This window comes from Catharus ustulatus, chromosome 7 (assembly GCF_009819885.2).
Source record: "Catharus ustulatus isolate bCatUst1 chromosome 7, bCatUst1.pri.v2, whole genome shotgun sequence".
NCBI lineage: Eukaryota > Metazoa > Chordata > Aves > Passeriformes > Turdidae > Catharus > Catharus ustulatus.
Window position 1 is genome coordinate 29059164 of NC_046227.1, and position 12935 is coordinate 29072098.

The 12935-nt window shown below is 44.0% G+C and overlaps 1 protein-coding gene across 11 annotated transcripts in view; it reads left to right on the top strand.

The window, feature by feature from the left end:
• Positions 1–12935, top strand: part of KALRN (kalirin RhoGEF kinase) — a 461256-nt gene that overhangs the window by 401810 nt on the left and 46511 nt on the right. For 8 of the 11 annotated variants that reach the window (XM_033064817.1, XM_033064825.2, XM_033064827.2 and 5 more), the window contains 4 exons: positions 6149–6432; positions 7226–7330; positions 10684–10779; positions 12390–12520. In XM_033064817.1, coding sequence (XP_032920708.1) covers positions 6149–6432; positions 7226–7330; positions 10684–10779; positions 12390–12520 — 616 coding nt within the window. The remainder of the gene's footprint in view (positions 1–6148; positions 6433–7225; positions 7331–10683; positions 10780–12389; positions 12521–12935) is intronic. The other 3 variants (XM_033064818.2, XM_033064822.2, XM_033064823.2) reach the window with 3 other exon arrangements.

Consider the following 12935-nt stretch of genomic DNA (forward strand, 5'->3'; position numbering starts at 1 on the left):
CAGTGATCAGAAAGTTTGTCCAATATCTCTGCTGCTTTGCCTATTGGACTAGAAACTTTTCTAATAAAATATTTAACTCTATACCATTATTCTTTAGTTTGGACAGAAGTAATTTCATCCATGTAAATGGAGTTGTGAGAATTCTGCCAGATTGATTTGTACCTTTTGATGTTACTTCCAGCTCGAAGCTTCAAATGATACTCCCAAGACACAAACAGAAAATTCAATTGAACCTTTTCAATTTGCTCATTTCCAGGAGATTATGAAGTTAGGAAGAGCTTTTGAATCTCTGAACAAAATTTGCATTTAGATTTCAATGGCATAGTTTGAACGTGTCTCTACCCTCTGGTGTGAAATTCTCTCCTACATCCCATCTCATTTTTAGCTTGAGCTGGAGCACAGGGCAGGTCTGTGGTTGGACACGTGTGGAGCGGCTGAGCAGAGCTGGGAGCGGATGGGGAGCCATGGAAGTCTCCAGGGCACATTTTACAATCCATTGCAAAAGTTTAATATACTGCTAATCTAAAGGGCCTTTCATGCCAGTTGTCCTCTGTCTTTGTTTGATATGGGCACGGAAAATTTTCTTATGTTTCCTTATATTCTTCACTAAAGCCTTTTTCAGAGGCAGTGTCTAAGGAGACAACTTATCTGTTGACATTAGAAGTCGTAAGATGCATTATTTCCACTGTTAACACCTAGTGTTTTCACTAGAGGAATAGCTGTAAGGAGACTTTGTATTATCCAAATGTTGCTGCCTCCCAAACTTTTGCAAATCCATGCCAGGTTTTACAGGCAGAATGGGCTCTAACACTAAAACCAGGATCCGTACTGTCATCTGCCTAAGCCACAAAGTTTTGTAACCCTGACTCGTGCCAATAAAAATGTTTCATTGGGAATGTTTTGGACATTTAATGCAAAAGCACAGAAGAAACCAAAGGAGCAGTGTTCATACCTCATTCTGCCATCTTTGCATCCATTGGGTAGAGCTTTAGTCCCAAATCCCCTGAGCAGATCCAGGGGGGCTCTCCAAGCAGCATTTCCCAAGGGAGAAATAGAGCTTCAAGAGGCTGAGAACTGTGAACTGGAGCCTGCAGCCTGGATGATCACGGAGGTGCTCCTGAAAAGGGAGAAGGAGAAGGTGCATTTTGATAGTTTAGATGGTTCTTGTTTGTTCAGTGTGAAATACACAGAGTCTAGATGATTCCTTCTTTTCAAGATTTTTTTGGGATGGAGATTCCCATTCTGTAGGAAATTTACTCAAGTATAGACTGAGTTAACCTTTTACCCACACCTGATTAAATTATGCCTTTGCCACAAGTGTTTTTTATGGGAACCACTAAATGTGGAAGTGGGCTCTGGTTAGCACAGCAGAGCTGATTTATGTGCTCATCAGTCAGATTGTCATTATTGGCTTTCAAAAGTGGAATTACCTCCATAAAATAAAAATTGGTGATTTAAATGCACATACTAATAGGACTTCAGAGTTCCCATTCTAGCTCATTTTTTTTGACTTCTGTGGAAAAATCCTTTTCTCTCAGGCTGTTTTTCTGGGATGCAAATGGAGCTGTAGATAAATCAGAAAAGGATTTATCTCACTTAAAGCAAGACTGTGCCCTGCTCTAGCCTCCTGTTTTTATAGCTATATTCTGTATTATCTTCTGGTTATGGACACATATTTCTTTCCTCTCCTTTATGATCTGTCATTATTATGTATCAAATAGAGTAGGCGGATGTTTTCTTCTGATTTCCTCTGAGAAGCCTTTTCCTTTCCCTGCTAGAGGTCTGAGGTCCTACAAAGGAGTCTGGTGCTGCCTGAGCCTGATCAGACAAACCTCCCCTCCCATGTGTGCTCTGGGGAACAGGGAGGTAAAAATAAAATGCCTTGTATTTGTGTTCCAGCAGGAATTCCTACTGAGAATGCCTTGTATTTGTGTTCCAACAGGAATTCCTATTCAAATGAGAATATTACTGTGCCTCTAAAACCAGGTTTATGGGATTTTCATTTTTCTTTTCACCCAAGGTTGCACAGAACTGGAACCTTCTATTTTTCAAGTACAAGTGCTGTGCTTTTACAGATGTCTGTTCATTTGACCTCCAACAACAAACATTTCATGGCTGCAGCGGTGCAAAAGCTCTGACTGTTAAAGCCCTTTGGTCTGGCTGCGTATCTCTCACAGTCCTCTTGCCAGAAGTTTCTTGGAGGTTTGCTTAGGAGTGTTTTGGAAACCATCATTTCTTCTGTCTGAATGAATGGTTTGGCCAGGAAATCAATCTAGCCACACGAGTCTGCTGACCTCCCTACACCCGTTTTGCTTCACCAAATACCTTTTTTTAGACGTGTGTCCTGGGACGTTGGTGGGAGGACAGTTCCTCGGGGCAGTGTGCTGCAGTGTGGGGACAGCCGCTCTGCAACAGCTGCCTCAATTATCACGCAATGAGCTGCCACATCTTTCCCAAAAGCTCTCTGGCTTTTCTTAAACAAACTGTTTTTCCAAAGAGCTCTACTAATGCAGTTTGCAAAACACATATGTGCTAGTGCTTTGCAAGAAGAGCACAGTAAAGTGTCCTCCCCTTCCGCTCGATCCACCTGGTGTCTGGGTCTCAGGCCAGTATCAAGTGTCGTGATTAATGTGTTTGTAGCCGTGTGTGCCGCAGAAACGGAGCTCACGTGGCTGAGGAGGTTGTCTGCAAGGTCTTTCCTGGCAGATTTTTTTATGTTTCATGTTTCTTTCTCTCATTTTGTGAGCTCTGCTTTTCCTTGAGCTCCAGTCCTGCCTCTGCAACCATGTTGATGTTACCTGCTTTATGTGCAGAGGAGATCGTTCTCAGCATGGCTGGCAAACTGCAAATGTGACTTGCTCACAAATGTATCCGAATTTGCAGTTCCTTTAAAAAAGAAAAAAAAGGGTTATGAATATTGTGTGTAGACTCTTGGTGTGACTTTTGGATAAGGCATGTTTGGTAGCAGTGGGAATTGGGATGGTGAGATGGAAGTGCTTTGTACCAGCGTAGGGTGTGGGCAGAGATAAATCACCTAATGTTGAAGGGCTCTCATGGTGGCTGGAGGGGAGAAGAGAAATTCATGACAGCCTTTCTCTCCCACTTCTCTGCCTGTTCCCCAGCCAGCAGAGACTGTCTTACCAGGCAAAACAAGGCCATGCTTCCAGTCCTGGGTTTCATTGGCCAGGCAAAGTGTGGGCTCTGTCCCGGATACCTTACCATGTTCAGCCAGGGCAGTTCAGCAAACAAGGAGAAAGAAGGGGACTTCATATCTGACAGGGTTGCATGGCATGACCAATATGTAGTAACCCTTTGGTAAACAGCCTTTTTCATCACCAAAGGCATGACCTTGAGCAGAAAATCCGGAGCCTCTATCAGGTGAGATTGTTGAATGGTACTAATTCTCTGGAAACCTGTGGGCTGGCTTTTGTTATGGCTGGTGGCTCTGAAGCTCTGATGTTCAGTCTGCAGAGGGTTCCTGGCTCTGGGTGTCACAATTATTACAAGCAGGCAGGGTGGGCTGTGGGCCAGCTTGGAACTGGGACTGTTTCTGCCCATGTGCTGCCTTCCTGGGAGTGACAGGATTACTGACCATCGCTTCCCCAGGACAGCTGAGCAAAGAGTGCCATGGCAGGAGAGGTGCTGTGTGTCTGTCTGTGCCCCAGCTGTGGCTGTGCTGCTGGGGAAAGGAGAGGGAGGCAGCAAGGCTGGGGCCTGACCCTGCTGGTAAAACCTGGGATGTTTTCTGCTGCCTCTTCACAGGCATCAGGGTTCCTGGACTTGGCCCTGCCTTGAGCCCACTGGGCTGAGATAGGATTGTCATCTCAGTAACAAACCCTTGGGGTTGTCTCAGGCTTTATTAGCCTCCCACCAGCTTCCTTCCCTTACCAAAAGTTAAATTGGCAAAGTGCTGTGGACTGAGGTGGGGGTTGGACTGTGTTCCTTACAAGGTGTAGTAAAAACCTCTCTGTACATCAGCTGAGATGTGTTGAGATCAGCTCATCCCTGGTGCTCCTCAACTGAGCCCAGTCCCCAGCAAAGACAGCCAGTCCATGATAGAGCTGCTCCCCCCAAACCATCCCTGGTAATGTCAGCCCCACAGAACAATCACTTACAGCATTTCTCCTTCTGACTGCAGCCCAGCTCCCTTTGCTGCAGTAATTCCCAAAGTTCATCCTCCTGCAGCAGCAGCAGGAGCACCTGAGGGCACTCCTCTGGGCAGAGCCCCTTGGCCAAGAACCCTCAAGCTTTCCCCACTGCCTGTGGGGCTTTCAGTGCTGCCAGGGGCACGCGGGCACTTGGAAAATCAACCCCACCACCGTGGAACCCTGAATGTTGCTGACGCAAGGCGCGCTGATAAACTCGCAGAGCATCACGTGGAGCCTGCGAGGGAGAGCTGTCCAAAGCCTACTGAGTGGAAGATAAGCTGGCCCCTGACAAACATTATCTGGCACTAGTTGATTTAGCACTACTTCGTGTACATGAAATAACATCAGCAGGAGCTGATGTTAAACCCAGGCCTTTTGGAGATAAGGCTGCTACTTTGCCCTTGCGGAGGAATGCCAGAAAATCCCCGGCAGCTTCACCTGGGATCAGCTCCACCTGGAACCCATCCTCCTCCCAGTTCCTCTTGCACTCATTCCTGTTGTCAAAAAACAGATGATTGAGATTTTCTTCCTGTCTGGGAAATGAACTTCGACTTCTCTAGCTTGTTAAAATTATTTTTGTATGTTCTAAAATTTAATCTTTGGTGTCAGGTATGTAATAACTTATTGGTTCAACTTCTGGCTGGTGCTGTGTATGGCTGTGTATGGCTATAAATTCTGACTCTCATGGTCTGCATTGTGCAAGCTGGCAGACAAGGCAGGATGCAGCCTCTGCTCCTGCAAGCAGCTCTGCCCAGAGGGGATGTGATCTCTTCGTGCAGGTAGCAGGAGCTGGCATCTAAAACAACAGAGGTAATGATTCTCCTCAAGAGTTGCTCTCCTTCAGCATGAGTACAACCCAGCATCTCTAATGGTATTTATTGCTGAACTGAGAACATCTGGATGCACCAGTCTGTTTTCATGTGTTGTAACACAGGTTTTTGATTTCTGCTGGGACAGATAAAAGATTCAGAGATAACAATGTAAAAATGTTTAATCATATCAGTTGGTTTTTTTCTGATGTACAGCCTGAGATGTTTCTTATAGGAGTGTGACAGTGTCTGAATTTTGTAAAACTTCATCTTCTTCATCTTAAACTGTGTGGGATTAAACATCTCAGTCCCTGATAGGGAGGGAGTTTCCTTGCCATGGTTTCAGAAAGTTGAAAGCAGGGCACTTGTTCCTGAAGGGCAATTGGGAAATCTTTGAACAACTTGTTTGTTTTGGTTTTAAAGCCTTGCTGACATTGGCACATCTTTGGTCTGTTGCATTTGGAGGGAGGTTGCAGCCCTTTCTAAGGTGCCAGTCTGAACATGTGTATCAGTAACTGAGGTTGGATGCAGTTCAGCAGAACCTCCTGCTTCCATATAATCAAACTATTTTTTAATTTTAAACCTTATTGAGAGTTTCCTTTGGTTTGAACAGTTTGACATCTTTTCTAATTGTTCATTCCAGTTTCTTAGTTCTAGTCAATGTGTGAACTCTTCTGACAGATTGCTTTCAGAGGCAAAGGAGATAATTTTAAGGTGCTTTAAAATTAATAAGTAGTCTAACTAAATTGTGTCATTGGGGTCTGGAAACAGCTGAGAAACAATTATGGAACCTGACAATGTGTTGGTGGCTGTCAGGTTTCCTGTAGTAATCTACTTTTTGTGCTTATTTTCTTCTTGGCAATTCACAATGAAATTGTGGGAAGAAGCTGAGAAATTCAGCACTCAGTGTGAAAATTAGGCTTCCATAAAAAAGCCTGAACAAAACTCTGCATATAAAAAACTTCGCTGTCTGCGATCTTTCCTAGAGACAGAGAGTGTGGTAGGAAATGAGAGAGGTGTGTGAGATTGTGGGAAATGCCTGTTGCAGGGCATATTCCTCTCTCTGGTGTGCAATAAAGTTTGCATAAAGTCCATAGGTCACAGCCCTTTCCCCAGTGCAGGCTGTACTCTCACGCTCAGGCGAGCAGAGGGGCGCTGCGATGAGGTCTCACCTGCGCCGTTTCCTTGCAGACGCGTATTCCGTCTCTTCCAATGACAACGGGGGCAAGTCTGACTCAGTGGCCAACTTACAGCCTCAGCCATCCCTCAACTCCATCCAGAGCTCTCCGGGCCCCAAGCGCTCGACCAACACCCTGAAGAAATGGTTGACCAGTCCCGTGCGCCGCCTGAACAGCGGGAAGACCGAGAGCCACATCAAGAAACACAAGAAGGTGCGGGATGGCAGGAAGAGCTTCGACCTGGGCTCACCGAAGACTGGAGATGAAACCACCCCTCAAGGGGACAGCGCAGATGAGGTGTGTGTTGGTGTTTGTGGGTGTTTGTTGTGGGAAATGCCATGGATCTGGGATAGTCTCCTCCTTGGGGTGTGAGTCATGCTTGAGTAAATGCAGTTCCCTTAGGGTCTGGAGGGAACGAATCATACATAAAATTGCATTGTTGCAAACAGCTTTGTCATCCAAGAGCGATGGAATATGTAAGGAACAGTGTTTCACAGTTTGCATATATTATTGTCCTTTGGCTACATTGTTAACAGCCTATTAGAAAGCTTCCAGGGACAGAAATGAAATTATTCTTGAGCAGCTGTTATCACTTTTTGCTGAGGTTCATATCACCTTTATGCTACCATGGCAGTGTAATTCCTTAATGAAAGAAAATACTCTGAGAAACAGCCAAGTTTCTGTTAAATCTGCTATGTAGCTGTACCTGCAGTTTTTATGCAGACATGTTCTCCACCAGAATGGCACTTTCCTGATAAAGTGAATGAGGAATTAAAAGCCAAAAATGCAGAAGATACTAACTGACAAATAGAGGACCACCTTTTAAAAACTGTACATCAAACAGTTCTTATTTAAATGAAAAAAACTACTATTCTGTCAGTACACAGCAGATGTAGCTGCCTTAGCTGCATGAATGACCTATAAACTGTATTTCTGTAAGCCTTAGACTGCACCAGGATTAACCAGCAAAACCTTATGTCTTTACTGCTTCTCTTCCACTACCTGCAATTCCCTCCATCCAACACAATATTGAACTGAAAAGATAAAAGAATCCTGTTGCTGTTTCTGATTATATTTAACTTTTCTTCAGAAGAGCAAGAAGGGCTGGGGAGAAGATGAAGCAGATGAAGAGTCTCACACACCTCTTCCTCCTCCTATGAAGATTTTTGACAATGATCCAACCCAAGATGATATGGTAAGGCCTCCCTTACAATGTAATTGTTCTGTTTGAGCGCATTTCTCACATAGCTATATCACAGTGGTTTCGTAGTGGTCTTCTAGTATGAAGGGCCTAGACTTGTGCTTATAAGAGTCTCCTATGTGCAAATCATAATCTAATACCTTTCTCCAAGTGAATTGACAAGCAGTGCTAGATAAGCAGTTTAGCCCTGGCATCCCATTTCAGGACAGGTCGATGGTGTGGCTGTGCTGTGTGTGGTCAGAAACTCCCCTCGGATCGATAATGTGTGTTTGCTACGTCTGTTTGAAAAGTGCTGCTGGTGTCTGGCTGTAGCAGGAGAAATGGTGTTTGGTGGCACCATGCTGGTGGTGGTAGCTCTCTGACACTGAGGCAGGATTTGCTGTGGCAATTGGCCCTGTGGCTTGCAGAGTGCTGTGTTGGACTCAGGGTAAGAACCTGTGAGTATGACTGAGACAGTGGTTTGCATTCACAGCCAGTCCTGTCAGTACATGTTCCCCACCCTTTCCTGGTGCTGTCATCTCCCTTGTAGAAAACCATCCTCCTGTTTTGCAGTTTCCTGCTTTCCTGCTGGCATCTGTTTTTAGCACTGCCACTTCTGTATCACTGTCCTCTGATTGTAATTGTAAAATTGCTGCAGGCAAAGAGGCAAGGATAGGCGAGATTAATAAATTGTCAGGAAAGAAAAACCAAAACAACCCAGAATGTTCTTGGGGAAGGTTCAGGCAGAAGTTTGGAAATACAGAGAGAAGAGGATGTAAATATTTCTGGGACTCAAGGAGCAGAGTGATGGAGTAAAGGATTTGGGGGCTTGCTGCTAATCTGTCAGGAAATGTTATGACATTGTGGTGGCAGCAGGAGCAGAAGGAAGCAGCTGGAGCTGTGGACTCCTGCCCTCGGAGTGCTCTGTGTGCTCATGGCTGTCTGGTGAGGGGCAGAGACGAAAGGTCGGCAGAGCAGAGCCCTGGTGGATCCATGCCCAGCGCAATTGCTCCTGGCTTGTTCCCCATGGCTTTTAGATAAATGTTTGGGGCTTAGTTTGCTTTTTGGTTTTGGGGAGATGGTTTTATTATGGGGTTTTTTTAAAAGAAAAACAAAAGTGCTGCAGCTCAGGTCACTATTTTTGGTGCCCAACATGCCATGTGATTTCAGTATTTCTTAAATATGTTTCTGACAGCATAAATGTTGTGGAACTAAGCTGTTTTCTGCTTCAGATGCCTGAGCTTTACAAAGTGTTTTGGTATCCTGTTTCTTCACCCACTCCTAAAACAGAAGATTAAATAGAGCAAGATGCATCTGAAACCATTTTTTTCCTACTCTACCTTTTGTCAGGGGGGCTAAAAGACTAAAGCCGTTAGGGTCCTGAACTTCCTGGCACAGGAGCACCATACTAGCAATGTCTGAGCCATGCAGGAGCTGAAAGTTCTTTAATGGTGTTCATTTGGGCACAGTGTCCTGCTCATATCCTCCCTCTGTGCTAACAGGCATGGGCTTAAGCTGGACCAGCAGCAGCAGTGTGGGGCAGTAGCTGTGGTAGGTAGGAGATGCCTCCCTGTATGGGAGGTGACACTTTTCCCTAAGTCCATCTGCCAGGCAGCAGAAATTGTGCCCCACTGCTCCTGGAGGTTCTCACAAAGAAAAATTGCAAGATCTTTTCATTTTAGAAACTCATAATTTGCTTCGTGAGGAATAGAAATAACATATTTCTGTTTTCCCCACTCAAAGCAGACTCTTGTCGATCACAGAAGTTTTATTTAGCACTGGAATTCTTGTAGGCAGCAAATGTTTTCATGCTTCCTTCAGAATCCTGCAGTTATTTACTTTTCGAGATATTGTGCAATTTCAGTTAAAATAAGTGAGAGCAACAGCTGTTAAGTGCCTCCAAAAATTGGACTCCTCCTGCTAGAATGGCTATGTTTGGCAGTTATCATCGATGTATTTGTCCAGTATCTCTTCAAAGTCTTTATTTTCTGTCTTTTTTTTCCTAGACACGTCTGTCTGCATTGCAGGTGGAACAGGCAGGCTGAGCTTTTACATTAGTATGAGATTCCTGCATTACCAGCCTAATTCCTCAATTACCAGCCTGATTACCTGTAGTTTTTGTTGTTGTTGTAATTAGAACTGTTGATTAGATGTATTATTTGTAAAAGACAAGTTGATGAGTAGCAGTGTGTTCATGTTTCTGTTCTGTCACAAGGCTTCTGGTTAGGATTAATATCCTTTGCCTTTTTTTTTTTCTTCTCCTGGGGATGTGTCACTCAACAGGAGCAACCTCCCCAAAGGGCTGCTGAAAGAGGTGGCCAGCTGCCTAATTCCTGCCATCACATTTCCCCATCTCCCTCCCCAGCACTGTTTAATCTCTGTTAGATGCGTGTTCGCTGGCACCTGCACAGTGACTTCACTGAAATAGCTGCCCTCCAGAAGGCTTTCATTAAGCAGCTGAGGGATGAATAAGCTTTTTCATCATTTATAAAAATTTAGCCATGCTTTAGTCTGTGTCAGCCTGACAACAAAAGGAGGTTGTCCAAGGGCTTGTAGTTTTAGTCAGCGCTTGTATTGCCTTCAGAAGAAAAGTGTATACAGGTGAGCTAATAAATCCCAATTCCCACAGCTATTAAGTGGATTTGGATGTTCAGACTGAGGTTTTTTAGAACAGCAATCAAGGGGTGATATGCCCCTGCAGAGCAAAAACCTTAAACTAAACCAGAGCTTTTCTGCCCTCCTGTGCAGGTTCCCAGGTGAGATGTGTAGGGGTGTTTTGTCTCCAGTGGTTGCAGAGAGGAGACAGAAGAGTTACACATTTTAGATGACTGAAGTTGCATGAGTGAGAGGTGCCATCCAAGTTCATTTGGAGTTGCAATTGATCTGTGGAAAAGGATGGGGGATGATTTGTTCCCCCTATCTCCCTCCCCTATTGCCTGTAACTCCGTGTGTACCTTGTGCTTAACTGCTTTTATTAAATATGCATGGATGGGGGAGGGATTCATTTCTTACATCTGCAGTAAAAATCAATTTTCTGGAGCCTGTAAGGCCGTGGATGCCCTTAGAAGGAGGAACCAACTTTAGGAGTATTGTAAGCTGTTTGTACATAAACAACAGTTCTTTGACACTGTTTCCTGGTTCCAGTCTTGGGACTGCTGCAGGGAGATGTGCACCAGAAGTGGGTGCAATTCCATGCTTGTCTGGCACAGCAGCACTCACTCACCTGACCTGCATGGGTTCCTGTCACCCTCCAGCTCCCCTCCCGCGTTCCTTCTCCTGTCTCGGAAGCTTCTTCACTGACCGCTTGGTTTCCTCCTCCCTTCTCATCCTGCTAACTTGCTTTTCCTTTGCCACCTGGTGTCTTGCAGTCCTCTTCTTTGCTAGCTGCTCGACAGAGCTCCTCCGATGTCCCAACTGCTGCGGATCTTGTCAGTGCAATAGAAAAGTTGGTCAAAACTAAGCTGGTAAGTTTAGTGTTGTGAAAACTGTGTGCACAACAGGCCCAATGTCACTCTAAGGAAGGGCTTTAAAGGCTACCTCTTGTTCTGGTTTCCTTGCTTTCTACCTTCATCTGCTCTGCTTTTATTAACCCTGTGTGCTCTGCTTCTCAGTAGTGTCCAATATTTTGTTCCCCTGTGAGATGAAGCCTACATCTCACATAGGGTCTGTGCTGCACAGTCAAAAGTCACCTCTGGAGTGGGCTTTGCAGAGCGTGAGCTACTGTACTGTACAATTTCTGGGGTCTTGTTAGCACTCAAATATTTTACACAGTGGGATGTTTTGTTTGTTTTGTTTTAAAGCTTGTTCTGAGGTACAGGAGTTTTACTACCCAACATGAATTTGTTTGGTGTTCTGGTTTTGATGAAAAGACTCTCTAAAGAGTAGAACTGCTTGAAGTACCACAGCTGTGCTTTAATTTTACAAAGATTCATATGTCACTTTTAATCTGCCTTGTCAACTCTTTCTTGCAGGGAGTGGAATAAGCAATAAAAATGCTCTGGGATTAATTTGTTCAAAAATTTCATATCGTGTGCTCTCGCTGTCTGATCCCATGTCTGCTGGACAAGGAGTAAATCCTGTTTCATATCTTGGCTTCTTTTAAGTTTTCCCTGAGCTGTTAAAAAATGTTAATATTAAAGTTAAACCTTTTCCTACATGTCCCAGGACCTCTAAATGCTAAGCTAAATGCTTTCTCTGAACAAGTTGAACATAATTAACAAGCAGGGATATGATGAGCCTACAAAGGTTCATTTCCTTACATCTACTGGAATGATGAAGAGAGTAAAAAGAATTTTAAAATCCCCACAGTGATCACTAAATTACTGCAACTCTGAGCAAGCATCTTTATCCAGTGAATCATTTCAGAAGGCTTTGGTATTTTCTCAGTTTCAGATGTTGGTACATGAAGAGAGTCAGTGTTCATAGCGTGCTTGATAAGGCGTGAGTGGTAAAGGAGCTCTTTGTGGCATGGGAACCCAGGAAAGCTTTTCCCAGAAAATTCACTTAAAATAGTTTTCTTCCAGTGAGGGACTAACAAACTGAAAAGTATTTCATTAATCCAGTAGACATACTTTTTTGATGATACTTTATTTTATCTTCCCCACATGCAGTCTATTAGACTATTACAACTAGCTTCAAGGGATTTGGGGCAAACTTTGATTATTGTGGAATCTTACTATGTGTCCATTTATTTATATTTTGTGCTTTATTTTACTGCAAGAATCCCCCATTCAGCTCCTGGCAGAGGAACTTTTAACCATGTGTAGCCTAACAGTGGTCCTGATTGAGACATCAGGATATTTCCAGGTTGATTTGAAGTAATTTGGAAGAGTTTTCTTTTCTCAGATCTACTGGAGCATCTTTTTCCACCTTCTAACAAGAGGATGACAACTGTGCTTTAAGGCTTTTTTTGTGGGGTCCTACATGAAAGTAAAACTAGTTTGACTATGTTGCACAAAGTCCTTCAGGAGAGCATTTCTGAATACTTTGTAGTGTTGGTTGCAGAACTGACTGGAATACTGATGCTGAAGTTCAAGGAAAATGTTTATTCTATTGTTCTTTGGGGTTCTTTTAGACCCTTGAAGGAGGATCTTACCGAGGAGGCTTAAAAGATGCCACTGGCTGCTTAAATGAAGGAATGACCCCTTCAACTCCCCCACGAAACCTTGAAGAGGAACAAAAAGCCAAAGCAATGAGAGGCAGGATGTAAGTTGTATTGCTGATTCTTTCTAAAATATGTACCCCAGGAGGACACACAGCAGCACTCCAGGAGTACTTTGTAGTCAGTGAGCATGGAACTGTTCTGCTTGCTTCTTGTTTTTCTTTACATGTATAAACACTTCATAAAAGCACTTCCACACCCAGGAAATTCATCATCACTCTAAAACATACAGCTTTTACACCAGATATTGCTGTAAGAGCCTCTGAGGAGCTCAACAGGTATTACTGAGATGTTTGCATTGGTAATAACTGCATTGCCAGAGGTGAAATCAGCTCTCAGATGGGGGATATGTGGTTGACCTTATTAGCTGCATTTGAGAAAAAAAACCAGAGAACCCCTCTAGTATTTTTGAAAGACATGTTTTTTGCTCTCATTACTAGCAATGGAAGGGACAGGATT